The 27,446-nt window shown below is 33.8% G+C and overlaps 5 protein-coding genes and 1 long non-coding RNA gene across 6 annotated transcripts; 3 read left to right on the top strand and 3 right to left on the bottom strand.

Moving 5' to 3' along the window:
• Window positions 1-907: 907 nt before the first annotated feature.
• On the top strand, window positions 908-3,663 carry LOC109121805 (uncharacterized). The gene is made up of 2 exons (XR_002029063.2): window positions 908-1,500; window positions 3,294-3,663. It is a non-coding gene; the product is annotated as an uncharacterized LOC109121805 (long non-coding RNA).
• Window positions 3,664-9,928: 6,265 nt separating this feature from the next.
• On the top strand, window positions 9,929-14,151 carry LOC100247949 (scarecrow-like protein 28). Its single transcript, XM_002276844.4, has one exon. It carries the CDS (start codon window positions 10,873-10,875, stop codon window positions 12,901-12,903), a length of 2,031 nt encoding a protein of 676 aa, XP_002276880.1. The 5' UTR covers window positions 9,929-10,872; the 3' UTR covers window positions 12,904-14,151.
• LOC100247960 (probable (S)-N-methylcoclaurine 3'-hydroxylase isozyme 2) lies at window positions 13,309-15,985 on the bottom strand. The gene is made up of 2 exons (XM_002283425.5): window positions 14,903-15,985; window positions 13,309-14,150 (listed from the first exon to the last, which is right to left on the bottom strand). The coding sequence occupies exons 1-2, from the start codon at window positions 15,977-15,979 to the stop codon at window positions 13,545-13,547; spliced, it is 1,683 nt and encodes a 560-aa protein (XP_002283461.3). The 5' UTR covers window positions 15,980-15,985; the 3' UTR covers window positions 13,309-13,544.
• A 3,103-nt stretch (window positions 15,986-19,088) lies between these two features.
• On the bottom strand, window positions 19,089-22,362 carry LOC104881692 (methyl-CpG-binding domain-containing protein 13-like). The gene is made up of 4 exons (XM_059743099.1): window positions 21,605-22,362; window positions 21,277-21,423; window positions 20,382-20,445; window positions 19,089-20,282 (listed from the first exon to the last, which is right to left on the bottom strand). The coding sequence occupies exons 1-4, from the start codon at window positions 21,632-21,634 to the stop codon at window positions 19,417-19,419; spliced, it is 1,107 nt and encodes a 368-aa protein (XP_059599082.1). The 5' UTR covers window positions 21,635-22,362; the 3' UTR covers window positions 19,089-19,416.
• Window positions 21,793-23,450, top strand: LOC132254881 (scarecrow-like protein 28). The gene is made up of 2 exons (XM_059741835.1): window positions 21,793-21,823; window positions 22,621-23,450. Exons 1-2 carry the CDS (start codon window positions 21,793-21,795, stop codon window positions 23,448-23,450), a joined length of 861 nt encoding a protein of 286 aa, XP_059597818.1.
• A 425-nt stretch (window positions 23,451-23,875) lies between these two features.
• LOC100253084 (probable (S)-N-methylcoclaurine 3'-hydroxylase isozyme 2) lies at window positions 23,876-26,546 on the bottom strand. Its single transcript, XM_002283379.5, has 2 exons — window positions 25,468-26,546; window positions 23,876-24,695 (listed from the first exon to the last, which is right to left on the bottom strand). The coding sequence occupies exons 1-2, from the start codon at window positions 26,542-26,544 to the stop codon at window positions 24,090-24,092; spliced, it is 1,683 nt and encodes a 560-aa protein (XP_002283415.3). The 5' UTR covers window positions 26,545-26,546; the 3' UTR covers window positions 23,876-24,089.
• Window positions 26,547-27,446: the final 900 nt, after the last annotated feature.

Raw genomic sequence — 27,446 nt, forward strand, 5'->3', positions numbered from 1 at the left:
ATTTTTTATTAAATAATTAGAAAAGTATATTTATTTGAGAATTCACCATTTGAAAAAAATGAAAATAATATTCAAAACTCTCATTTTCCCAAATGCAAAACTCCCATTTCTTTTTCTCAAGTCTTATCATGAATCAAACAGCCAAAAACTCAAAAATAAAAATAAAAGTTCTTTTAATATAAATCAGTAAAAATGAAAATTGAAATGTGCAACACACTTGTGAAGAAAAAAAATTCAATATATTGTTGATGAAAAAACAAATCATCAAATTCTTTTGTTGGAAGCTAAACAACATAGGCACAATAATCGAGATCCAAATGGAAAAATTCAACTATTTTCATAAATTTATTTATTTTTTTACCCAAAAACTAGGCTCCATGACAATGGGTTTTAGGGAATGAAGATTCAACAACATCAAAATGAGGAAAAAAAATTGGATCCAATCCACTAGCATGCTAATAAAAAAAATATCAAACACTATCTAAATTTATGTTATAATTCAAAAATAAGTTCTTGATGTAACAATGAGTTATATGATTCAATTATTTACCTTCAATTATTGGTAAATTTTTTTGCTTGTTGAATAAGTACGGACGTTAAAGCCAAAAAAGAAAGAAGTTCTAGACGTAATAATGAGCAGTTCAATCACTATGTGATTCAATGATTTACCTATTGGTAAATTTTTTTACTTGTTGACACCTGGATAACAATTAAAAAAGTTTATCATATTAATATAAAAATATAATGATATTATTATTAATATAATATTAAAATATATAAATGATAAAGTCAATAATAATCATAAAAATAATAGATAATATTAATAATAAGATGGGTAATTCATGATATATATATTATAAATAAAATAATATTATTTAATAATAATAATAATGCAATTAATCTTAATATATAGTTTTTTTAAGGCTAGGTGGGGCTGTTAGGAGCTATGGAGAGGATATTCTCCTAGTTCCAGATGAGGACACTTGGCAAAAGGGGGATATTGGGTTTGTTGAGGGCAGCAGATATTCCCTGCAGGTGACACGTTTCGAAGAGGGATTCCTTCTTCTTTTAGGCGGGTTAGTGGGCTGAAAAGCATTGCTTCTTCTTTTAGGCGGGTAAGTGAGCTGAAAAGCAAGAGTAACCAGCAGGTGACGGGAGTAGTGGGTTTTCCTGGCCGTCGGGAGACTCTGGGAGGAAGAAAAAGGAAAAGTAGGAGAACCGGAAAAGAGGGAGGAGCTGGTACCTGAGAGAGGAAAACAGAGAGCTAGAAAGGAGCACCGGGAGAAAGAGAGGAGAAAGGATTCATCAGTCTGCATTTTCCTGGAGGTAAGTTCTTCACTGTAACACCCCTGCTCCTTTTCAAAAATGCCCCCAAGTGTTCCCTTTCACTCATACCTCTCTGACTCTCTCCTTCATTCTCCTCCTCCATCGCTCTCCATCCGAGACTACACAGTAGGAAAGATGCTCCACTTTCATTCGACATCGTTCATCGGATCGAAGGTGGTAACCCTCTATTCTTTTGTTGTTTTTCTTTTCCTTTTCTTTAATGTCTGATTGTCTTGAAATGTTAGTTAGGGTTTTGGGTTTTAGGATTGTTTGGTCAGGAGGAAAGTATGAGAAAATGAAATCCGTAATCCTCAAATGTTTTTACTGGAATTACTTCCAAGCCTTAACAGTTTTAGATCTATTTTTTAGTAGAGCAGTCAAGTCTCATTTTCTGGTACTTCTCTCTTTAAAACTCTCATTCTTTATTCTGGTTCACATATGCAATTGCTCTGTTTAGGGTTTTTGAGTTCCAGTGTTGCATGTCCGTTTCTTTTTTTAAGGAAGAAAAACTTTTTTTGGTGATATCTTGTTATTTAGAGATCGTTTGATATGGTTGTTATCTCATTGTTTATTTGTCTTTAATTTTGTGATTTTTATTCTTCACATTATTATTATTATTATTTTAAAAAAAAAATTCCATATGGGTACTGCACAATCATCTCCAAGACAAAGATCCACTGCTAGGTTTTTAAGGGAGATCAAGAGTTGGGTTTAATTTATGTTTGGGCTGGCCTTAACCTCGGCCCAACCTGATGGGCCTAGTATGAATTTCATGTCCTCCTTACCAATGATATAAGTATAATATTTATTCGGGAATTTACCATTTGAAAAAAATGAAAATAATATTCAAAAATAATATTCAAAACTCTCATTCTCCCAGATGCAAAACTCCCATTTCTTTTTCTCAAGTCTTATCATGAAACAAACAGCCAAAAACTCAAAAAATAAAAATAAAAGTTCTTTTAAAATAAATCAGTAAAAATAAAAATTGAAATGTGCAACACACTTGTGAAGAAAAAAAATTCAATATATTGTTGATGAAAAAACAAATCATCAATTTCTTTTGCTGGAAGCTAAACAACATAGCCACAATAATCGTGATCCAAATGGAAAACATTCAACAATTTTCCTAAATTTATTTATTTTTTTCCCAAAAAATATGCTCCACAACAATGGGTTTTAGGGAATGAAGACTGAACAACATCAAAATGAGGAAAACAAATTGGATCCAATTCACTAGCATGTTAATAAAAAAAAAATCAGACACCATCCAAATTTATAATTCAAAAAGAAGTTCTTGATGTAACAATGAGCAGTTCAATCATTATGTGATTCATTTATTTACCTTCAATTATTGCTAAATTTTTTTACATGTTGAATAAGCACAAATGTAAAAGCCAAAAAAGAAATGAGTTATGGATGTAACAATTAGCAATTCAATCACTATGTGATTCAATAATGAATCACAATTTACCTATTGGTAAATTTTTTTGTTCATTGAATAAGCACAGACATAAAAGCCAAAAAAGAAATCAATCAGTTTATCATATTAATATAAAAATATAATGATATTATTATTAATATAATATTAAAATATAAATGATAAAGTCAATAATAATCATAAAAATAATAGATAATATTAAGAAGAATGATATTAATAATAAGATGGATAATTCATAATAAATATATATATATATATATATATATATATATATATATTATAAATAAAATAATATTATTTAATAATAATAATAATAATAAGTAAAGTTACATGGGAATAGGAGGAAAAAACAAAAAGAATATAATTGGAATTATGAGATGTTCAACCTTTCAAATCATTACTTAGGATTTGAAAAATAAATAAATAAATAAATAAAATATATATATTTTTTATCTTATTACTTTAAAAGACCTTTACTCTATTTTTTTTTTCAGCAAATTAATCTTACTATTTGTATTTTTTTCAGGCATGCTTATTCTTTCTATTCATCATTTTGAGCTCTATGTCAACAGCAGTTGCCACGGATCAGCTCCATTTTCGATGGAAATATGAGAAGCAAGGAAACATTCCTATCATTGCTATCATTGTATTAATTGTAATAGTTAGTATATTTGTTTTATGTTTTATTATATATAGGATATGTTTTAAAAATAACAAAGAAAATGAGAATCAACCACAAAATCAAGATGAAGTAGGAAATATAGAACTCAACGGAGTTTAAATAAAATTATTTCATATTTCTATATTTTCCATTGAGGGTGAGTGTGATTCTGAGTGTTGTATATATTATGATGAATTTATAGACGAATATGAGATTATGATTCTTTCCATTTGCAGACACATCTATCATCTTTATTGTATGTTGACTTCTCATTCTTACTATTCAGTTTGTCATCATGATTATAGTGGTTACAATTAGATGATATAATTTGATTGTAATCTTGAACTAAATTTGTAATAGTGTATATATAAATTATCATTTTACTTAAATGCATTTAATTAGGTGTAAATAAATATTTTATTTGATTTTCTAATTATTATTTAATTAAAATGATTAATCGATTAAGCTTCAATTTTTATTATGATACTAACATGAATGAAAGAAAATCCAGGAAAAGAAAAGCTTAATCATATTACTCTTTAATCATCCTTTTTCTATCATACATGTCCTAATTATATATATATATCATATCATGTTTTCCTGATTCATCATCATTAATATATTTTTAAGTTATAATGTCATTTTTAAATGATCTTTTCAATTATAAACTTCTTCCAAAAATTAGTTTTTGAAATACCAATTAACTTGTAAAATAAGTTATAGAGTTTGATCAAGCTCAAGTTGCTTCTAAGTTGAAAAATTTAATTTTTAAAATATGTTTGATAAAACTTAATATTTAATGTTTAATGACAATATTAGTGAAATATTAATTGAAAGTCGTCATTTATAATTAGATTATTTCACACTATTCCAATTCCACCTACTTTTGATCATATTGCTTTGAACACCACATTGTTTTATTACTATTATTACTAAAACGAATTGTTGCAACAATTATAGCCCTTTTTAGACCAATTAATTTATATAAAGAAGATCAAAAAATAAAAGAGACATTTGTCATTCCACTTATTACTAGTCTTAACATATTTAGCTTTTACATTTATCTTTGCTTTTGAGGTAATCTTGGCCTTAGAAAGCTGAAAATGATACTTTTCGCTAGAAAAACACAATGAATTGTCTTTTGATTATTGAATGTAATAATTGAAATTGAAATTACATCTATGATTAACTAAAATATAAAAATTAAATTAAGAGATGATATATAAATAAATAAATAACCTAAATGGAAAAGAAAAACTAAAAATTAGAATGCAATCCATAATTGCGCTTTTGGGATAAGAAAAAAATATTCACATGAACACTTAAAAAACTGTGTTTTAAGTTTTTTATTTATTCTAATTATATAATAATCTGACCATATTTTTAAATTATTTATAAGAAATACCAATTGCTTTTATATATTAGAAATTATATATATATATATATAATTAGTAGCATTGATCAATAATAGAAATTTTATTTTTTTATAATAGTTTTTAAAAACTATTTTGTAAATATGTTTAGAAGTTTATGCTTTACTTGAATTTAAAATAAGTGAATATTTTTTAGGACATTATTAGAATATTTTTTATATTTATAAGAATAGAACTTGATAAAATTTAAATATGAATAATACGGGAGATTGATTTTTGCTTCCCACCCCACTTTCCAACTCATTTTTTGAAAAATGCTCAAAAATAAAAGTCCTACTTGTGATGTATAAAATGTAAAAAGATTAGTAAGAATGTATAAAGATTATGATTAGTAAGAATTCTTTTTTCTTAATGATAATAATAATAATTTTAAGTGGGAATTTAAGGTTGAAAGCATAGACAAACATCATTTTTGTAAATGGGATAGATATGAATTATGTTCAAATATGTGATAATTGAAAATCACATTTTTTCCAAAATTTTTGTGAACATGGGGATGTCTCTATAATAAATAACAAAGATTATAGACATAATCAATTATAAAATTGTCTTTTGTGAACATGTATGAGAATGTCTCTGTAATAAATGACAAAGATGGTAGACATAATCAATTATAGAATTGTCTTCTTAATTGGAAAAATTGAAAGCTGATATATGATATAATTTTTTTTCTTTTTTCGTAAAATTTTATATACGGATATATAAGATATTTTTTAAAGAATAAAATTTCAAGATACAATATTTTACAAGTACATATATGCAATAAAAAGTTCAATTTGAGTTGTTTTCTTTGTAAGTTCAAAAATCTTCTCTTCATTTAGTATTTCCCAAAGTAATTTTACTTGCTTTTCTTTTGTTGAATTTTTTTCTCCTTCTAAAATGAGTAAAAACTGCCCTCTGAAAAGTCATGAATCATTACAGAGAGACTTAGCTGGTATGAGAGAGATAGTTGGTAGTTTCTAGGTGTGGATTTCGGCAGCTTCCCGGGATGTGCTTCCAGCTCTCTGAGTTCATGGCTCCGGCTCAGCAGCTTCTGAACCTGTCACAAAGAACGGTACGCACACTTGAATCTATTTGATCATGGAGGAAAAATAAGCCATTTTCAAGTAAATGTAAGAGTGTGAACTGTTAAAAATCCCTTTTTTTCATACATTTTGCTGCTTCTGCTATCTCCATCCATGTGATTCATATGTTCATCGTGATGGACCCATGGAGCCCCGTCTCCCTCAAACACAGCCTCTCGATTGACTGGTTGGCAGTAGGCTTAGTTGTGAAGAAGAGAAAGAGGTCACAGCTAGGGTTTATGCTGCCCTCTTCTTCGTTCCGATGTACTGGGTTTTCATGGGAGATGAGAGTTGGGTTTAATCTCTGTCCCTAGGTTTTTAAGGGAGATAAAGAGTTGGGTTTAATTTATGTTTGGGCTGGCCTTAACCTCGGCCCAACCTGATGGGCCTAGTCTGAACTTCATGTCTCTCCTTACCAATGTTATAAGTATAATATTTATTTGGGAATTTGCCATTTGAAAAAAATGAAAATAATATTCAAAACTCTCATTTTCCCAAATGCAAAACTCCCATTTCTTTTTCTCAAGTCTTATCATAAAACAAACAGCCAAAAACTCAAAAAATAAAAAATAAAAGTTCTTTTAAAATAAATCAGTAAAAATAAAAATTGAAATGTGCAACACACTCGTGAAGAAAAAAAAAAATTCAATATGTTGATGAAAAAAAAAATCATCAATTTCTTTTGTTGGAAGCTAAACAACATAACCACAACAATCGAGATCCAAATGGAAAACATTCAACAATTTTCCTAAATTTATTTATTTTTTTGCCTAAAAAGTAGGCTCCACAACAATGGGTTTTAGGGAATGAAGATTCAACAATATCAAAAAGAAGTTCTTGATGTAATAATGAGCAGTTCAATCACTATGTGATTCAATTATTGGTAAATTTTTTTGCTTGTTGAATAAGCACAGACATTAAAGCCAAAAAAGAAAGAAGTTCTAGATGTAATAATGAGCGGTTCAATCAATATATGATTCAATGGATTACCTATTGGTAAATTTGTTTTTATGTTTTATATATTTTTTTAAATCAAACCATTAGAAACATGATTCACAAATTATATGTGGCACATAATGTATGCATATGGATGAAATTTGCACCATTATACAAGGGTGTTATACTAACTCTACAAAGTAAATGTTCAATTGGACAAGACAAATGTTCTAACTGTACAAAATAAATGTTTTAACCATACAAGGGGTATACAAGGTTATCATTTGTGAAAGATTTCAATCAATTTTGGATAACTTTTTTTTTTGTCTTATCATCTAAGGATTTCACACTCTCAAGGTACACATTCCTCTATCACACACTCATCTTATGCACTTTATTTAACTTGCATATGATAATTCGAATATTTATCCCACTAATGATGTTTGAGAGAAAATTTTGTTTTTTCATCTTCCACTATTTTTTGAACCAAACTAATTAAAACATGATTAATTTACCTATAGTTACACATTGAGTAGGGGGTATATGGAATTTGAGTTACTGTATAAGGTATTTACACTAAGTGTACATGATAAATATACTAACTGTACAAGGGTGTACAAGACTATTATTTGTGAAAGATTTTAAGTGATTCTGAAAAATTTGTTTGTTTATTTCCCCTAATCGATGATAGATGACATTCCTTACACACATTAGTTAAACATACATTCATTTCATGTACTTTATCTAACTTATATATGATCATTTGAATGGGTATATCACTTATGATGATTGTAAAACAAAATTATACAACAATTTTTCTTATTTTTTAAAACAAAACCAATGCAAACATGGTTAACCGAAGTCAAATATTCATGAGATGATATATAAAATTTGAGTTATTATATAAGGGTATTACACTAACTATATAAGACAAATTTACTAATTGTATAAGGGTGTACAATACTATTTTTTGTTAAGGATTTCAAGCGATTTTGAAAAACTTTCCTATTTTTTTCCACTCAAGGGTTTTTCCGCAATCAAATTCTCTCACTCAAGAATTGTTTCGAAATTTATTTTTAAATTTCATCATCAAAAATTTGTAATTGCATATTTTGTTTTTGAAGTTTTAGTAGTGTTCTTTCTTTCCACTTTTTTTTTTTTTTTTTTTTTTTTTTTTTTTTTGTGAAATTTTATCCAAATGAATTTATATTTAAAATTATAATCATATTTATCAAAATTTTTACTAAAATTATCTTTAATTATTTTAATATATTTATACTCATTTATTTAAAAACTGAAAAACTAATTTTTTTTTTGTAACATGTTCTATTACCTTTCAAGTAAAAAATTAGATAAGTTTGAAAGTCAATAAAAAAATTAAATACCACTTTCAATAATTTTTAGATAAAATTTCATATAATATATTTTCTTTGAAATTTAATTTCTAAAGTTTCACTAAAAAATTATATTGACAATTTTCTAGTTGTGAGTCAAAATACTTTGCATTAGTCTATTTAGATAAGAAAAATTATTAATTTAATATTAGAACTTCATATCTTAGTTATTTTTTTCAATAAATTTATCTTTTAAAAAATTTTAAAATAAAAACATTAAAAATTAAAAAGCTAAAAGGATATATATATATATATATATATATATATATAATAAGAGTGAAGTGATAGTCAATTTTAAAAATTTTTAAAATATGGTTAATGTAGAAAATATAAAAAATAATTAAAAATAAGAGTAAAGTATAAATAAAAGGGTAATATAAATTTAAAATAAAAAATAAAAGTTAAACTAAAAGATAAATACAAAAAGATAAAAAAGATTTGGATGAAAAATCTCAAAATTTTTATCCTTACTTATAATAAGAGTAAAAAGATTCAATATCTTTAAAAATGAAAAAATGAAAAAGAAAAACATTATTACTTTTTATTTGACATAAAATAGAAATATATATTGGAAGAAAAAAAAAAAGTTAGAAATGAGTAATACTTAATATGGAATAGAAAAAGGAAAAAAAATACAAAAAAAATTGAAATTCACACTCACTATGTGTCTATGTAATGGATAAGGGTACTTTAGAAATTAATGAAGAACAATATTTTTTTCTCCATTTTCAGATTTTCTTTGGGTGTTGGGCTTAATTATGTAAGATATATGAATCAAATTTTAATTTTTGGGACTTGGGCTCAAAACAGAATTCTCCCTATTTAAAAAAATTTTCTCATCCTTTTTTGCTATATATTTATTTCAAAATTTAAATATAATAATAATAAAATTAAAAGAAAACATTAGAATTAATCAATAATTTCTTGTTATTTCTGATCAACAAATGGTAAGAAAGAGGGGATGGGTCCCATCTTAAATTAAAATTTAAATATATTTATATTAATTTAAATATATTTTTATTTAAAACTCTAAATATATATATATATATATATATATAAGGGAAAAGGTAATGAAGCAAGAAAAGAAATGAGAAGTAAATGAAACAACTGCTTTTCTTTTGTCTGTTTGTCTGAAAGAAAGTAAAGCGAGAAAAACTGCCAACTAACTGTTCGGCTATGATGATTAAGGGCTTTGTTCAAGCATTTGCAGGCCTCAGCCCAAATGGCAGTCAAAACCTGAGTTTGGGGGTATAACTGCAGACTGCCACATCACCAAATTAGTGGTTAAAAAACGAATGCTCAGCCGACGTGGCACACTATTAACGTGCTAGTCATCAAAATTTACGCCACGTGGAAGAAGTTAAGGAAGTTAATCAAAGAGAAAGGGAAAGAAGGAAAACCTTTAGCAAAAGGAGATGATGATGTAAACCCTAACGGTCACATGAACGGATATCAGGAGACAGGCACGTGAGAACCACGTGCATGGCAGCAGACAGACTCACAGGCAACCCCGAATAAAGGGAAAGAAAGAATAAAAATTTCAATCACACGGTCCGTACACCAACTCCCCAACGGTCATATTTCACCGACACCCTCCAACGGTCACTTGGGCAACCACAGTCCACCGTCCGATCTCACCATCCAACGGCCACACCCACGAAGCTTCTCAACTTTTCTCCAACACCCTTTTCACCTGCCATCATTTTTCAATGCTAGGTAAATCAAATCAGTGGCAAAACCCCAGGAAAAAAAGAGCATGGTGTGAGGTAGTACTGGTATACCAGAGGTAGAAGAAGAGGAGAGTGATTTGTATAAAAGAAGGGTTGTGTATGGTTTTATGGTTTTTTGGGTAGTAGATTACTTTTACTTCAGTTTCATGTACGCTTGAAGGGTTCTGAGAAGCCGGGGTTTATGGGTTTGAGGGGGTTTTTGGGTAGTGGAGGGTTTATTTTCTTACATGTTTGACGGGTTCTGAGGGCTGAGATTTCTGGGTTCAGTTTCAGCTGTTATGGAGTTGTTCTATTCTTCATTTGCTGATTTGGGTCGGGAATTTTCTGAGGGTTTAAGCTACAAATTCGAGGATGAATGTTGCTTGAGGTGCATGCTTGGCGTGGATTCTCCTGTGCAGAGGAATCATAGCCTTTCCCAATGAGTTTTTCCTAAAAGTTTTGGAATCCGATGATCAGTTTCCAGTAGGTGTTTGACATTGTATTCAATTCTTTCAAAGGTGTGTGGGATAGTGTTCAATTCTTTCATTCTTTTACAGGGTGGGGTGTTGCAGATTCTTCATTGCATTCTTTATTTTTCATATAGAGACACACGTATGAACGTTTTTAATTGATTTTATTCACTTCGTTTCGTGTAATTCATCGGATTCCAGTCGGGTTATGGTTTTTTATTTGTTTAAATTTCACACACTCACATAGTCTGTCTCTCTTTTCAGATTTACATGCACATTTTCATATAATTTTACAGAAATTTATACAGAAAGATCATACATTGCATAGTTCACAAGTTATAGAAACAAAAAGAGAGATAAGCAGATAGAGAAAAAAAGGGTGAGTGAATTGAAAGTTGAATAGAAAAAAAAGAAGAGAAAATTGGAAGAAAATAGAGAATGTTGGCTGGGTGTTCTACATTGTTGTCGCCCAGACATAGATTGAGGAGTGAAACATCTGCACAGTTTCAAGCTTGCCATTTCCAGTTACCTTCAATGAGCACACAGAGATTGGATTTGCCATGTAGCTTCCCCCGAAAAGATGCTTCACGGTCGCAGCCCATTAGGCCGGTCGGCCTTTCTGTGGAGAAGTCCATGGAAGCCAAGACTAGTACTTGTTCTCTAAAGCAGAATATTCGGCTCCCACCTTCAGCAACCAGTGCTCAGACCACCTTCATCGAAGGAAGGAGGGAGATCAAAGATGAGTTTTGGGAGAAAGGTAAGAGTTTGAAGAGGTTTGCTGAGCAGGGTTCAGTGGACGAGTCCTGCATGAGCAGAGCCAAGAGAAAAAGGAGAAGTGACACTTACGGGAAATCTGAAGAATCTCTGGAAGGCGGCGGCCAAAGCTTGAGCTTAGGCCAACTGGGTAGTGGGAATTTTTGGTTTCAGCCAAGTTTTGGGGTGCCTAGATCAGTTCCAGGCGTTGGAAACAACCCTCAAGTTTCTTTCCCTCTGACTTGTTCAGGAGAGGAAGAGAGGGTCTGTTTTGTGCCTAGTGAGGTGATTTCCCCACCTCTTCCATTGTCAAACAATCCTTGGCTGGAATCTGTAGTGACTGAGATTACAAGCCTTGGTGACAATGATTTGGAGACCAGCCATGGAGTTGTTAAGGAAGCCTCCGGATCCAGTAATTCTTCAGAGAGTCATCCCTTGGCCCTTAGGCTACATGAGAGCACTGTAGAGCAGGAAATCGGTAATGGGTCGAGCCTACCTCACCTGCATGAAGGCCCTAAGATGTCAGGGGACGACGAAAACAACCAAGGGGAGCATCAAGGTTTCGAGCTCATCAGCCTGCTTATGGCTTGTGTTGAAGCAATTGGCTCAAGGAACATAGCTGCCATCAGCCATTTCATAGCTAAATTGGGGGATCTTGCCTCTCCAAAAGGAAGTCCTATAAGCCGTGTTACTGCTTACTTCACAGAAGCTTTAGCTCTGCGGGTCTCAAGGCTTTGGCCTGCTATCTTCCATGTTACTACCCCTCGAGAGCTTGATCGGGCAGATGATGACACTTGGACTGCACTGAGGCTTTTGAACCAGGTGAGCCCAATTCCAAAATTCATTCACTTCACATCCAATGAGATTCTGTTGAGGGCTTTTGAAGGAAAAGACAGGGTTCATATCATAGATTTCGACATTAAGCAAGGGCTTCAATGGCCTAGTTTGTTTCAGAGTTTGGCCTCTAGGACTAATCCCCCGAGCCACGTTAGAATCACTGGGGTAGGCGAGTCTAAACAAGAACTGAACGAAACAGGAGATAGGCTTGCAGGTTTTGCTGAAGCATTGAACCTTCCCTTTGAATTCCATCCGGTGGTGGACAGGTTGGAAGATGTGAGGCTGTGGATGCTTCATGTGAAGGACAAGGAAAGTGTGGCTGTGAACTGTATTTTCCAACTGCACAAGACTCTTTATGATGGCAGTGGAGGAGCCCTCAGGGACTTTCTAGGCCTAATCCGGAGCACAAACCCCAGTATTGTTCTTATGGCGGAGCAAGAAGCTGAGCACAATGAACTCAGCTTGGAAACAAGAGTTTCTAACTCACTGAGATACTACTCTGCCATATTTGATTCAATTGATTATAGTCTTCCATTGGATAGCCCAGTGAGGATGAAAGTAGAGGAGATGTTTGCTCGGGAAATTAGGAATATAATTGCATGTGAAGGAAGTGACAGGGTAGAAAGGCATGAAAGTTTCGAAAAGTGGAGGAGGCGGATGGAGCAAGGAGGGTTTCGATGCGTGGGGATCAGCGAAAGGGAAATGCTTCAGAGCCAAATGCTGTTGAAGATGTACTCCTGTGAGAATTATAGTGTTTCAAAGCGAGGCCAAGATGCGGCGCTTACTCTAAGTTGGCTAGATCAGCCTCTTTACACGGTCTCAGCATGGACTCAGGTGGATGTTGCAGGCAGCTCTTCCTCTTTTTCTCTGCCAAGTTGATCCGGACGGGGTTCTTCTTCTTCATACATACCATCACTTTACATTCCATTTTCGCATACAAAAGGGAAACTAAATTCTTTGTAGGTAGAAGAAGCATTTCATTCTTTCATTCTTTGGTTGCAGATAAGATTTCAGTCTGATAGGCAAGAACCAATTTCTACAGATACAGTAGCTTGATACGGATGTCAGTTCTTCTCAGGCCAGAGTTCTAGGTTTCAGTCCTTAGTATTTGTTGTCAATTTGTTTTTATTCTTTGATTCTTTATGTATGTTGAAATTCTTTCTTAGTCATGTATGCCGAAATTCATTTTTAGTCATATGTAATTCTATTTATTTATTTATTTTCGTCACTTGTCAGGAGGATCATTCTGTTCTGAACCATGTAGTTGGGAATTGGATCACCATATATGAAATGATTTCATTTGATTTGTGTTCGAATACTCATTCATTATCTTCTCACATATCTCATAGTTTTTGTTATACAAGCTTGATGTCACATTGAGATCCTCGTAAAAGTAGAAGTAAAACAATCCAAAATATAGAAACATACCAGCTACAGTTTTGAGTACCGTTTTTTCAACAGCAACTGACATAGATATTATAAAAGTATGGAAATCAATGAAAATGAAGAGCTTCTCTTGATCATTTTCGAACTTTAGGAATGATGAGTAGAGGTTGTTCCTTCTGCAATGCTATACCGAACTTATCATTCATGTCTAGCTCATCTGGAGTGGTTCCATTTGGAAGAGACCAATCAAAGAAATGGGTCAAGGAGGCAAGAATCAAAGGAAGAAGCCTTGCAGCCATGGGCAGACCAGGGCATATTCTCCTTCCAGCACCAAAGGGAATGAATTCTAGATTATTCCCTTTGAAGTCTACAGCTGAGTTGAGGAAGCGCTCTGGTTTAAACACTAGAGGGTCTTCCCAATTCATGGGGTCTCTCCCAATTGCCCAGGCATTTACCCATATTTGAGAGTCTTTTGGAATGGTATAATTCATAACTTCACATGAGACTGATGCACGGCGAGGAAGGAGCAATGGTGCCGAGGGGTGCAGCCTCAGGGTTTCTTTGACACAGGCTTGGAGGTATGGTAGGTGAGGTAGATCAGATGCTTTTGGCAGATTATCACTGATTTCTCTTGCAAGTTCTTCATGGACTTTCTTCATGGATTCTGGACTTTTTATCAGTTCTGCCATTGCCCACTCCAATGTTGAACTACTGGTGTCTGCCCCTGCAGTAAGCAACTCCTGCTAATACATGACAACCATCAAAACAGTATTCTACTGACTATATATATACATGTATGCTAAACCAGTAGCTGGGTAAGGCCAACAAGTACTAGAATTAAAATAACTAAGTTCCCACAAGAAGAAAAAATGGAGGCAAGGTCATCACCTCCTGTCATTACTTTTATCATATATACCAGCTATCACCAAAGGCAATAAATTAAAACCGAAACAAAGGAAGGGTGGGGGGAGAAAGAGGTGGAATAAGTGAAATGTGAAGCTATCACTGAGAGTTTCGCAGAATGATTCATGAACCACAGGAGGCACACCGGAGTTTGCAGGGTTCATATCCTAACAATTAGAGCTGTAAATGGTCTATCAAATGTTGAACTGTAAAGGTCAGTTTGGTTCAACTTGGATCAATCTCAAGAACTTGTTCATTGGCCTGATCTGTAAAGCAGATCCATGCCTCAGTCTCAACTCTTATAACTGTAAGAAGTCTATGTGCATCCCAAAATTACTGATATATGTCTCCCCTATATAAAATTTGAGTATTTCATTATCTTCCCTATTGGTTTATGCTATCACAACCGCACAGCTCCTTAAAAACTGTTTAGATGCCAAACTATAATTAAATTATGTAGTAGTTCTGTGAGGAAATCTTTGACCAAATTTATGGACCCTTATGTTTGTTTTTAACCTCTACGGATCGGGTTTTCAACAGGTTTTCAATAGGTTAGTTTCTGTATGAGAGAGGAGGAGAGAGAGAGAACCATGAACAATTGATTGATTTGATCATCCGAGTAGCCGCTGCGGATCAGAATATTCAAGAAGTCCTGCTTGCTTGGGTCATCGCTTGCACCTTCTCTTCTCTCTCTGATGACAGACTCCCACATGGAACAAATCCTTGCAATCAGCTCCTTGGTCTTCTTGTTCAGACCTTGAAGATCCAATCCACTGAAAATTAAATAAAAATCATCCAAATTCGGAGCAGCCATGGCCATCATCATTTTCCTTACAAGTCCTTTCATGCCTCCATCCTTATAATCATCCTCAAAGCTGATAAAATCTCTGGACATAAGAACAGTAGTCAGGGTATTAAGTACAGTAGCAAACACCACTTCTCCAACTTTCATCACCTCCCCCTCCTTTGTGCTCACAAATCTCACCATCTCCATCACCTTCTTCTCTCCCACCCATGCTTGAGACTCCATTACTTTGGTTGAGAAAAGTTCAGCCCTACAAACTGTCCTTAGATTCTTCCATGCATCATTGCACTCAACTGCCCATCCAAGAGACATGCGGTTGATTTCAGAATTCTTGGCTGGTACTGCGTGAGGAACATATCTACCAGATAGAACACGATCATGCGTCTTGAGAATTTCCATGGCGGCGGAGGATGTTGATGCCACCACCAAGATTTGGGATCCGAGTCTTAGCGAGATGAGAGGACCATAGGACTGGCTAAAGCGAGCTAAACTGATGTGAGGCATGTTTCCCAGATGCAAAAGATTGCCTAAGATTGGCCATGGAGAAGGTCCTGGTGGGAGTGGTGGAGATTTGAGCGAAGATGAATCTTTTAAAAGCTTTAGGATGAGAAAGACCAGAAGTGGGAGGAGGAGGAGGAAAGGCAAGAAGACATCGAAGAAGCTGGTTCCTTCTGCTAACATGGCTACCATGAATTCGATTGGGATGAGGAAGGAAAGTAACAAAGTTATCCCTAATTCTCTGAATCTCCTCTCCAGTGATGAAAACTGACATAAGTTGACCAGGATATTGCTTGGGGTCATGCTACGATACCCACCTTTTTGGCCGATAGAGTTAAGTGGCAGACAAGGTGAATAAAACATTAAAAAAAAAACCAATTCTTCGGTTTAACCAACCTTACTAATCACCACACATTGTTATCATCTATTATAATAATCAATTATAAAATCTGTTGAAATGTTTAATATAATAATTACCTTTTGAGAATTTTTTTATGAAGTAGAAAAATAAAGAAAATTTTAGAAAGAGAAATTAGAATTTATTTATTTTTGTAATATAAAGTGATAAATCCAAGAGGTAAAGAAAAAAAATTTAATTTAAAATAAACTATAAATTCTAAAAAAAATCATTTGGTGATATAATTTATAAATTAAGGAAAAATAATTTTATTTTATTTTAACTTCAAAATTATTTGTTAAAAAAATTGGATGAATATTTGAAGTGTGAAAAACAATATAATTGGTTTATGAAGTGAAAAAATATTGAATAATTTCAATGAATAGTAAGTGAAATTAGATTTTTTTTTTTATAAAAATAGGAAAAATAGAAATAAATTTAAATAAGTATATATTATCTTAAAATTAAAATAGTTATGTACTAATTATTAATTCAAAAATATATGAATAAATTAATTTTTAGCATTCAAATTTAATTACAAAAAAGATTGGTTGAAATATAGAAAGTATATATATAAAAATATAATTACTAACAATATGGAAATCAACACCCCTCGCTAACATTCATTGAACACCTCCTAAATGTAATGAACTTGTCTAAATAATTTTCAAGTTATGTGAAATCGCAAAAAGATTTTAAAAGTTCAAAGAAGTGGAGAATGGGGAGGTTCGTACCCTTACTAATTTTTTAGTATTTTTGGATTTTGATTTTTTTGAGCATCCATTGAACACCCTCTAAGTGTAATGTACCTATCTAAACAATATCCCAACTATATAAAGTCCCAATTTTTTAAAAAAAAGATCAAAAAAGTGGAGAATAGAGAGGATGTAAGGAATATCAGGATTCTTCATGTTCTTCGTATTCTTGGTAATTTTTTAGAATTTTTGGATTTTGATTTTTACGGGTATCCATTGTACACCCCCTGAATGTAATGAACCTATATAAACAATATTCAAGTCATATGAAGTTCCAAAGAATTTTTAAGACTTCAAATATAATTATAACAACCACAAAAAAAAAAAAAAAACTTATTCTTTTACATATTTATATTTTGCCTTATTAGTAATGTATCTAAGCTCTTACAGTAAATTAAATCAAATCATTTAAGTCAATTTTTATAATAACAATAAATTAACTTCCTTTTCTATTTCCATTTTTCTATACTAAAAATGTTAGAGGTTTCATCATTTTTTTTAAATCACACATGATAACTTATTGTCATTATTTCTTTCATCTTGGTTCAATGTATAAATGACAAGAATCAAGATGACTCTAAGATAAAATGAAATCAAAACAATACATAATAAATCAAATATACTTCCACTGTCACATTATCTCAACAAAAGTTTTTCTCGGATTTCAATAAATTTTATATTTGTATCTTACAACAATAACAAATACCAAATAAATTGTAAACAAAATTTTCAGTCCAAATTCCCCACAAATTTTATTTCACCTTCCAAAAAAATTCATATTACTAACTTACAATCAATCAAACGCAAAATAAAATACAAATATCATTACCATTTCAAAATCCTCCCTAAATCTCTTTACATTTTCAATGGTGACAAAATTAACATATAAATTATTTTCAATGTTCAATTATGAATATAAACACATTATTTTTCATTAATGTGATCAATTCATAAATCTAATAAAAAACACAAAATATAATCAATACAATTTTGTAAAACACATCATCAATACTCACATTTTTTTTCTTAATATAGAACTACTCAAATAATTACAACACAACCGTCTTTTGATTAACAAAAAATTATGTTGGTTTCAACTTTCTTTTTCTTCATACTTCAAGTCGTTTTCTTCTTCTTTCAGCTACGTCTTTAATTCAGGTCTTTAAACAAGAGAATTTAAAACTTAAAAACACCACCTTACAACTGTTAAACCAAAGATCAAATATGAAGAAAATGAGGGATATGAAGAGGAGAGGGGAAAGCGAGAATATCATACTCTTGATTATCACACGCCTTACTTGAAAACACCGATAAACACCTGAAATATGAAAATGAAATATGGATAACAGAGGAGGATACGGAGAAGAGAGAGGGAAATCGGGAAGATGACACTCGTACGGGAAGAATTTTGCACTCGTACTGGAGGGGGAGGCCGCTATCCAGGTACTCGGTTTCAGCCCAGAATTTTATTTTATTTTATTTTCAATTTTCATTTGGACGGCTAAGATTAAACCTTTTTCATCCAATGACCCAAATCAAATGGAGGGACGATACCTCCGGAGGCATTATAGATTTTTCCTATTGCCAAAGCTGATCAATGTGGACCTCATGAACCTTCTCTTTTGACTTGCTTGTCACATGACGTTTGCATATGCTTTCAAATGCAAGATGAGGCACACACATCTTCTATTAGAATTTTTTATTTTTTTTTAAGAATTATTTTTGGGATTTTTAAGGTGGACTGAGGTTTCGTTGTTATCAAAACAAAGAAAGTCGATTTGAGTCAGCAGTCCAGATTGAGAAGGTTGGTGGGAAATGCAGTTGTTGATTGATTCTTGGAAAAAACCATGGGGTTGATTTTGGATTTGAGGAGAGTGTATGCCATCTTGTTGCAACGGCAAAGCGTCTTTTGGCTTTTGGTTTAGATGTCAAAAAGGAGGGAAAGAAAAGAAACAAAGAGGAAAATGCCTTGAAGGAGGAAATAACTATTAGGTAATTTTCAGCATAATTCTTTGCTATTTATTTGCTTTTTTTTAAATGCAAGGAAGATCAGCAGTGGCAATGAATACACTACCTGTCTCCACTCGATAAATAACCCAAAAGAGCGAAGAAAAAAGGACCACCTCTAGTGCATATCTGAAAGAAGAACTCTCAAGTCTTCCACCCATGTCAGTTATAGGAAGTGTCTTTCATGGAAGCCTGTAACTTGACTGGCAGTGTAACACAAACAGTGGTGCCAATCCGCTCGATGCCCTAGCCATGTGTACAGACAGCTCTAAATACCCAGAATGCTTACTGTTCACCATGTGAAGTCTCATAGTTGAATTCTATGAACAGATTTCAGAGTCAGATAGCATTAATTGCCATTTTTCTTTTGTACAAATCAAAAAAGTGGCCAAAAAGTATAGAGGCACTGTTCTACCATGTCATCTTGACACAAAACAGAAAGAAACCTAAGATACTGAGCGTTTATAGCAAGCAGTGTTTCATCTAAAAGTTGATATTTGGCTCAAAAAGTTATATGGTTAGCATTGCTTCTAGTGGAAAAGCTAAGCCTCCTCCCCCCAACTAGTTTACCCTGGTAGGATATTCCTTGTTCCCCTCCAGGCTACATTGTCCATGACTGATTCCACTGCAACCGGGCAAGCTTACATTTCCTTGGGCAAAACTGATGGTTTTGAAGCAAAGTGCTGTCTGGGTACAGATTTTTCTTGTGCATCAAACTGGGAACTTGGTAAACCAAAATCTGGCAGTGTCAGGCTACTGTTCTGGGTGTGAGAAGAGTCAATTTGTTGCTGAAAGTAACCCTCAATTTCCAGATTATCTTCTATGGGTATAGCACCCGTAAGAGTTTTGAACGCAACTTCTAGGCATGGATCTGACCAGACATCCATAAAAGGGAAGTCCATTGGTGGCAGCTCCGGCTCATCACCAGTCTTTTTCCCTGTCTCCAGTTTCCCAGCTTCCTCTTCTTGAACAGCTTCATCTTCAAGATGCCTATTGTCTTTCTTTGATTGCTCTACATCTGATGGAGCTTCTATGGCTCTGGAAGCATGATGTCCAGGCTCTGCTTCTAGGACAACCTCAAGTTGACAACATGCCGTATTGTCCAAACTGCCCATTATCACACCTAGAGCTGGAATTACTTCACTTTTACCAGAGATCTTATCTGCAACTGCAAGAGCCTGTTCGCTGGATCCTGAGTTGCCTACCAGGTCGGGTTTGAGCCCAGCAAGCCGTTTTGATGAACGGCAAGGCAAGTTACAGTCTTTGTTTTTTGATTTTCTCTTGGAACCTTTGTCCTTTTGCAGATCTGAATTCCTCCTACCAGAGCTTTTCTTAGATTCAGCATATTTTTCATTCTCCACCAGAAGCTTCTCTTGGAGAGTTTCAGTTGAGGGCTCCAAAGCAAACTTAGGTTTAGAAAATAGCTGCTTGGTTTGCCTTGAGCCCTGATTTTCTGGCAAGGATAAGTTGCTCATTTCAGAACTTCCTGTATCTGCAGAAGCAGTTGCTGCAATGCACGCACAAACAAACAGAATAAGAGTTCCATTATAAAATCGACTTCTTGTGACGTGATCACAACATAAAATTAGTTATTTATTGACCAAACCTGAGAAAAGGCGTCGCCTGGTTTTCTGGTGCATTAATTTCTGCCTTTTAGCTCCAGGTGGTGGCTAATAACAGAAACATGTTCTCCAAAAGTTTAAAAAAAATGTAATACTTTATAATTTATAATAGAGAAGTAGTCCAAGCAATATTGGTTGCTGAGATGACTTGCCAAAGTAAAATAGTAATTTGAAACAGATGATGCATCAAGCTTGAGTAAGGCCCATCAGTTTTCACAAGATTCGTGAAAGGAACCTCTAGGAATAAGTTGTGGTCCTTGTGGAGGAAAAGTAGTCACCCAATGGTCTATTTTCAAATAGCATGCTTGAAATGACCTTGTAGCAGTGTTGAATGAACTAATAAAAGTAAAAGATAAGATGCAAGAAAGATTGTTTAAGTAATAAACAATTTTTAAAATTCGTGAGATAACATATCCCAATTTTATTAACTTCAAAATAAAATGCAATTAGTAAGAACTGTGGTAATTTCTAGATATTTAAATACTTGATCTTCTCTCAGCATACTCTAGCTTATTTGGTAGTTGCAAGATCTCTCTTCACTGAATCAGTTTTAACCATCTAATGTGCATGTTTTTTCTCTGAACATTCTCAAAGGCACCTAATGTGACAGCTGATATGGCATCACCAACATGGTAACATGACATTCCATTTTGGCATAGGGGGGCACATATTCATGCAGCACTGATGTGATGACATGGGTCAACTGTCTAGTAAAATAAGTTGGTAAAAGCATAGGTCAGCACAGTATTTTCCAACTCAATACTTCATACTTCCATTATGAATATCTTACACCTTAATGACAATATCAAAACAGGATGCCTAAGTAAAACAGCAAGAGAACTCTAATAAGTTCAGGTGCTTAGCAACATGTAAACTTACAGAGATCTCATCATTTGGCAATTCCGGAACATTGATGCACTTATTCTTTGGTTTGAATGCATGCCTACTAATCTCTCCAGTTTTTAGATAGCGAAAGACATCTTTTCTGGATCGGAAAACATACCCACTCACAGGATCCGTATAATACTGTAGCAAATTAGCAATTAAGTATCAATCCAAGTTCATTAAAAGATCCAGATCTGAAAATCTTTGGGTATAGAAATGAAAATTTAACTATAAATAGTTGAAAAATAATAATTCAGGCAAAGTAGGACATTTGAAGACATGCAGGCACGCAAGAGGCACAAACTAGATAAAAAATTAGTACCGGGTCTCTTCGGATTCCATTTTCATTCATTCTAATTTTGATTTCCTTTATCCACCCTGCTGGTAACCCATCCGCTGTAGACCTTTCAATTACAACCTAGATACAACTTGAAAGATCAGAGCTAAGTAACTGATTAAGAAAACGTAGTCACACAAAGTTCATAACTATGAATGTAATAAAAGAACACCATGAATCTGTCTGGAGCAAACATTCCTTGCAGTGTGCACACCTATACCTAGTTTCTTCTGTTTGGTTGTGCAATGTATGCACTTTCCAGTTATGCAATAGCAGCACATTTTTGTTTGAGTTAAATATGCACATGGTTGGAGGATCATCATAATGCCGCAATAAGAATGCAGTTAAATAAGAATTTCTAGGGAAGTATTATGTCAGGAACTGAAATTCAATTAAAGCATGTTCCATTTCTTGTTTTGATATGCCTTTTTTTTTTTTTTTCATTTTTCCTTTTTGTTCTTTTTGGGCTCCCCCAAAACTCTTGTCCACTGAGCCAGGTTTCAAAAGACTGGAGCATCCTCAATTTTTCTGATGGGTAATTGTTTTTTTTTTTCTTTTCTTTTCTTTTTCCTTTGTTGCTTTGTCTTTTCTTTTTCTCTTTTCTTGGATATTACAGAACCAAACCTGGAACTCCCCCATTCCCATTCCAATGGCTTGCCATTTGGATCAAGCCTTTGTCATAAGATTTGAAGAGTGGTTAAAGCATCTTCAAATTTTATGAAGCATTGGTCATTCTTTTCCCTTGTTTTCTAAGCACATCATTTTTTCTGGTTACTTCCTTTAACAGTAAATTGCTACTAATTATAACAAACAGAAGGAAATTAAATCTGTAAAAGTAATACCAAAGAAACACCTCTTTTCTCTTCAGTTGCAGACTAAGATACAATAAAGGCTTTGGTGAAGATTTCACTGAGGCAGGAGGGCATTATACTTGTGTTCTAATCCAATTCCAAAATTCATTCACTTCACATCCAATGAGATTCTGTTGAGGGCTTTTGAAGGAAAAGACAGGGTTCATATCATAGATTTCGACATTAAGCAAGGGCTTCAATGGCCTAGTTTGTTTCAGAGTTTGGCCTCTAGGACTAATCCCCCTAGCCACGTTAGAATCACTGGCGTAGGCGAGTCTAAACAAGAACTGAACGAAACAGGAGATAGGCTTGCAGGTTTTGCTGAAGCATTGAACCTTCCCTTTGAATTCCATCCGGTGGTGGACAGGTTGGAAGATGTGAGGCTGTGGATGCTTCATGTGAAGGACAAGGAAAGTGTGGCTGTGAACTGTATTTTCCAACTGCACAAGACTCTTTATGATGGCAGTGGAGGAGCCCTCAGGGACTTTCTAGGCCTAATCCGGAGCACAAACCCCAGTATTGTTCTTATGGCGGAGCAAGAAGCTGAGCACAATGAACTCAGCTTGGAAACAAGAGTTTCTAACTCACTGAGATACTACTCTGCCATATTTGATTCAATTGATTATAGTCTTCCATTGGATAGCCCAGTGAGGATGAAAGTAGAGGAGATGTTTGCTCGGGAAATTAGGAATATAATTGCATGTGAAGGAAGTGACAGGGTTGAAAGGCATGAAAGTTTCGAAAAGTGGAGGAGGCGGATGGAGCAAGGAGGGTTTCGATGCGTGGGGATCAGCGAAAGGGAAATGCTTCAGAGCCAAATGCTGTTGAAGATGTACTCCTGTGAGAATTATAGTGTTTCAAAGCGAGGCCAAGATGCGGCGCTTACCCTAAGTTGGCTAGATCAGCCTCTTTACACGGTCTCAGCATGGACTCAGGTGGATGTTGCAGGCAGCTCTTCCTCTTTTTCTCTGCCAAGTTGATCCGGACGGGGTTCTTCTTCTTCATACATACCATCACTTTACATTCCATTTTCGCATACGAAAGGGAAACTAAATTCTTTGTAGGTAGAAGAAGCATTTCATTCTTTCATTCTTTGGTTGCAGATAAGATTTCAGTCTGATAGGCAAGAACCAATTTCTACAGATACAGTAGCTTGATACGGATGTCAGTTCTTCTCAGGCCAGAGTTCTAGGTTTCAGTCCTTAGTATTTGTTGTCAATTTGTTTTTATTCTTTGATTCTTTACGTATGGTGAAATTCTTTCTTAGTCATGTATGCCGAAATTCATTTTTAGTCATATGTAATTCTATTTATTTATTTATTTTCATCACTTGTCAGGAGGATCATTCTGTTCTGAACCATGTAGTTGGGAATTGGATCACCATATATGAAATGATTTCATTTGATTTGTGTTCGAATACTCATTCATTATCTTCTCACATATCTCATAGTTTTTGTTCTACAAGCTTGATGTCACATTGAGATCCTCATAAAAGTAGAAGTAAAACAATCCAAAATATAGAAATATACCAGCTACAATTTTGAGTACCGTTTTTTCAACAGCAACTGACATAGATATTATAAGTATGGAAATCAATGAAAATGAAGAGCTTCTCTTGATCATTTTCGAACTTTAGGAATGATGAGTAGAGGTTGTTCCTTCTGCAATGTTACACCGAACTTATCGTTCATGTCTAGCTCATCTGGAGTGGTTCCATTTGGAAGAGACCAATCAAAGAAATGGGTCAAGGAGGCAAGAATCAAAGGAAGAAGCCTTGCAGCCATGGGCAGACCAGGGCATATTCTCCTTCCAGCACCAAAGGGTATGAATTCTAGATTATTCCCTTTGAAGTCTACAGCTGAGTTGAGGAAGCGCTCTGGTTTAAACACTAGAGGGTCTTCCCAATTCATGGGGTCTCTCCCAATTGCCCAGGCATTTACCCATATTTGAGAGTCCTTTGGAATGGTATAATTCATAACTTCACATGAGACTGATGCACGGCGAGGAAGGAGCAATGGTGCCGAGGGGTGCAGCCTCAGGGTTTCTTTGACACAGGCTTGGAGGTATGGTAGGTGAGGTAGATCAGATGCTTTTGGCAGATTATCACTGATTTCTCTTGCAAGTTCTTCATGGACTTTCTTCATGGATTCTGGACTTTTTATCAGTTCTGCCATTGCCCACTCCAATGTTGAACTACTGGTGTCTGCCCCTGCAGTAAGCAACTCCTGCCAATACATGACAACCATCAAAACAGTATTCTACTGACTATATATATACATGTATGCTAAACCAGTAGCTGGGTAAGGCCAACAAGTACTAGAACATGCAAAAAAGAACTATTGAATTAAAATAACTAAGTTCCCACAAGAAGAAAAAATGGAGGCAAGGTCATCACCTCCTGTCATTACTTTTATCATATATACCAGCCATCACCAAAGGCAATAAATTAAAACCGAAACAAAGGAAGGGTGGGGGTAGAAAGAGGTGGAATAAGTGAAATGTGAAGCTATCACTGAGAGTTTCGCAGAATGATTCATGAACCACAGGAGGCACACCGGAGTTTGCAGGGTTCATATCCTAACAATTAGAGCTGTAAATGGTCTATCAAATGTTGAACTGTAAAGGTCAGTTTGGTTCAACTTGGATCAATCTCAAGAACTTGTTCATTGGCCTGATCTGTAAAGCAGATCCATGCCTCAGTCTTAACTCTTATAACTGTAAGAAGTCTATGTGCATCCCAAAATTACTGATATATGTCTCCCCTATATAAAATTTGAGTATTTCATTATCTTCCCTATTGGTTTATGCTATCACAACCGCACAGCTCCTTAAAAACTGTTTAGATGCCAAACTATTTAAATTATGTAGTAGTTCTGTGAGGAAATCTTTGACCAAATTTATGGACCCTTATGTTTGTTTTTAACCTCTACGGATCGGGTTTTCAACAGGTTTTCAATAGGTTAGTTTCTGTATGAGAGAGGAGGAGAGAGAGAGAACCATGAACAATTGATTGATTTGATCATCCGAGTAGCCGCTGCGGATCAGAATATTCAAGAAGTCCTGCTTGCTTGGGTCATCGCTTGCACCTTCTCTTCTCTCTCTGATGACAGACTCCCACATAGAACAAATCCTTGCAATCAGCTCCTTGGTCTTCTTGTTCAGACCTTGAAGATCCAATCCACTGAAAATTAAATAAAAATCATCCAAATTCGGAGCAGCCATGGCCATCACCATTTTCCTTACAAGTCCTTTCATGCCTCCATCCTTATTATCATCCTCAAAGCTGATAAAATCTCTGGACATAAGAACAGTAGTCAGGGTATTAAGTACAGTAGCAAACACCACTTCTCCAACTTTCATCACCTCCCCCTCCTTTGTGCTCACAAATCTCACCATCTCCATCACCTTCTTCTCTCCCACCCATGCTTGAGACTCCATTACTTTGGTTGAGAAAAGTTCAGCCCTACAAACTGTCCTTAGATTCTTCCATGCACCATTGCACTCAACTGCCCATCCAAGAGACATGGGGTTGATTTCAGAATTCTTGGCTGGTACTGCGTGAGGAACATATCTACCAGATAGAACACGATCATGTGTCTTGAGAATTTCCATGGCGGCGGAGGATGTTGATGCCACCACCAAGATTTGGGATCCGAGTCTTAGCGAGATGAGAGGACCATAGGACTGGCTAAAGCGAGCTAAACTGATGTGAGGCATGTTTCCCAGATGCAAAAGATTGCCTAAGATTGGCCATGGAGAAGGTCCTGGTGGGAGTGGTGGAGATTTGAGCGAAGATGAATCTTTTAAAAGCTTTAGGATGAGAAAGACCAGAAGTGGGAGGAGGAGGAGGAAAGGCAAGAAGACATCGAAGAAGCTGGTTCCTTCTGCTAACATGGCTACCATGAATTCGATTGGGATGAGGAGGGAAAGTAACAAAGTTATCCCTAATTCTCTGAATCTCCTCTCCAGTGATGAAAACTGACATAAGTTGACCAGGATATTGCTTGGGGTCATGCTACGATACCCACCTTTTTGGCCGATAGAGTTAAGTGGCAGACAAGGTGAATAAAACATTAAAAAAAAAAACCAATTCTTCGGTTTAACCAACCTTACTAATCACCACACATTGTTATCATCTATTATAATAATCAATTATAAAATCTGTTGAAATGTTTAATATAATAATTACCTTTTGAGAATTTTTTTATGGAGTAGAAAAATAAAGAAAATTTTAGAAAGACAAATTACAATTTATTTATTTTTGTAATATAAAGTGATAAATCCAAGAGGTAAAGAAAAAAAAAATAATTTTAAAATAAACTATAAATTCTAAAAAAATCATTTGGTGATATAATTTATAAATTAAGGAAAAATAATTTTATTTTATTTTAACTTCAAAATTATTTGTTAAAAAAATTGGATGAATATTTGAAGTGTGAAAAACAATATAATTGGTTTATGAAGTGAAAAAATATTGAATAATTTCAATGAATAGTAAGTGAAATTAGATTTTTTTTTATAAAAATGAGAAAAATAGAAATAAATTTAAATAAGTATATATTATCTTAAAATTAAAATAGTTATGTACTAATTATTAATTCAAAAATATATGAATAAATTAATTTTTAGCATTCAAATTTAATTACAAAAAAGATTGGTTGAAATATGGAAAATATATATATATAAATATAATTACTAACAATATGGAAATCAACACACCTCGCTAATTTTTTTAATAAATTTCGATTTTATATTTTTTAGTCATCCATTGAACACCCCTAAATGTAATGAACTTGTCTAAATAATTTTCAAGTTATGTGAAATCGCAAAAAAAATTTAAAAGTTCATAAAAGTGGAGAATGGGGAGGTTCGTACCCTTATTAATTTTTTAGTATTTTTGGATTTTGATTTTTTCGAGCATCCATTGAACACCCTCTAAGTGTAATGAACCTATCTAAACAATATCCCAACTATAT

This window comes from Vitis vinifera, chromosome 2, assembly GCF_030704535.1.
Source record: "Vitis vinifera cultivar Pinot Noir 40024 chromosome 2, ASM3070453v1".
Taxonomy (NCBI): domain Eukaryota; kingdom Viridiplantae; phylum Streptophyta; class Magnoliopsida; order Vitales; family Vitaceae; genus Vitis; species Vitis vinifera.

Coding starts and splice junctions, on each gene's coding strand:
- LOC100247949 (XM_002276844.4), top strand. CDS start 10,873: ATGTTGGCTGGGTGTTCTACATTGTTGTCGCCCAGACATAGATTGAGG.
- LOC100247960 (XM_002283425.5), bottom strand. CDS start 15,979: ATGTTTTATTCACCTTGTCTGCCACTTAACTCTATCGGCCAAAAAGGT. Junction 14,151..14,902: donor AAATCAATCAATTGTTCATG/GTTCTCTCTCTC, acceptor ATGTATTAGCAG/GAGTTGCTTACTGCAGGGGC.
- LOC104881692 (XM_059743099.1), bottom strand. CDS start 21,634: ATGAATGAAAATGGAATCCGAAGAGACCCG. Junction 20,446..21,276: donor TGCCAAATGATGAGATCTCT/GTAAGTTTACAT, acceptor TTCTGTTATTAG/CCACCACCTGGAGCTAAAAG. Junction 20,283..20,381: donor CAGGCGACGCCTTTTCTCAG/GTTTGGTCAATA, acceptor CGTGCATTGCAG/CAACTGCTTCTGCAGATACA.
- LOC132254881 (XM_059741835.1), top strand. CDS start 21,793: ATGAATCTGTCTGGAGCAAACATTCCTTGCA. Junction 21,824..22,620: donor TGGAGCAAACATTCCTTGCA/GTGTGCACACCT, acceptor GGGCTTTTGAAG/GAAAAGACAGGGTTCATATC.
- LOC100253084 (XM_002283379.5), bottom strand. CDS start 26,544: ATGTTTTATTCACCTTGTCTGCCACTTAACTCTATCGGCCAAAAAGGT. Junction 24,696..25,467: donor AAATCAATCAATTGTTCATG/GTTCTCTCTCTC, acceptor ATGTATTGGCAG/GAGTTGCTTACTGCAGGGGC.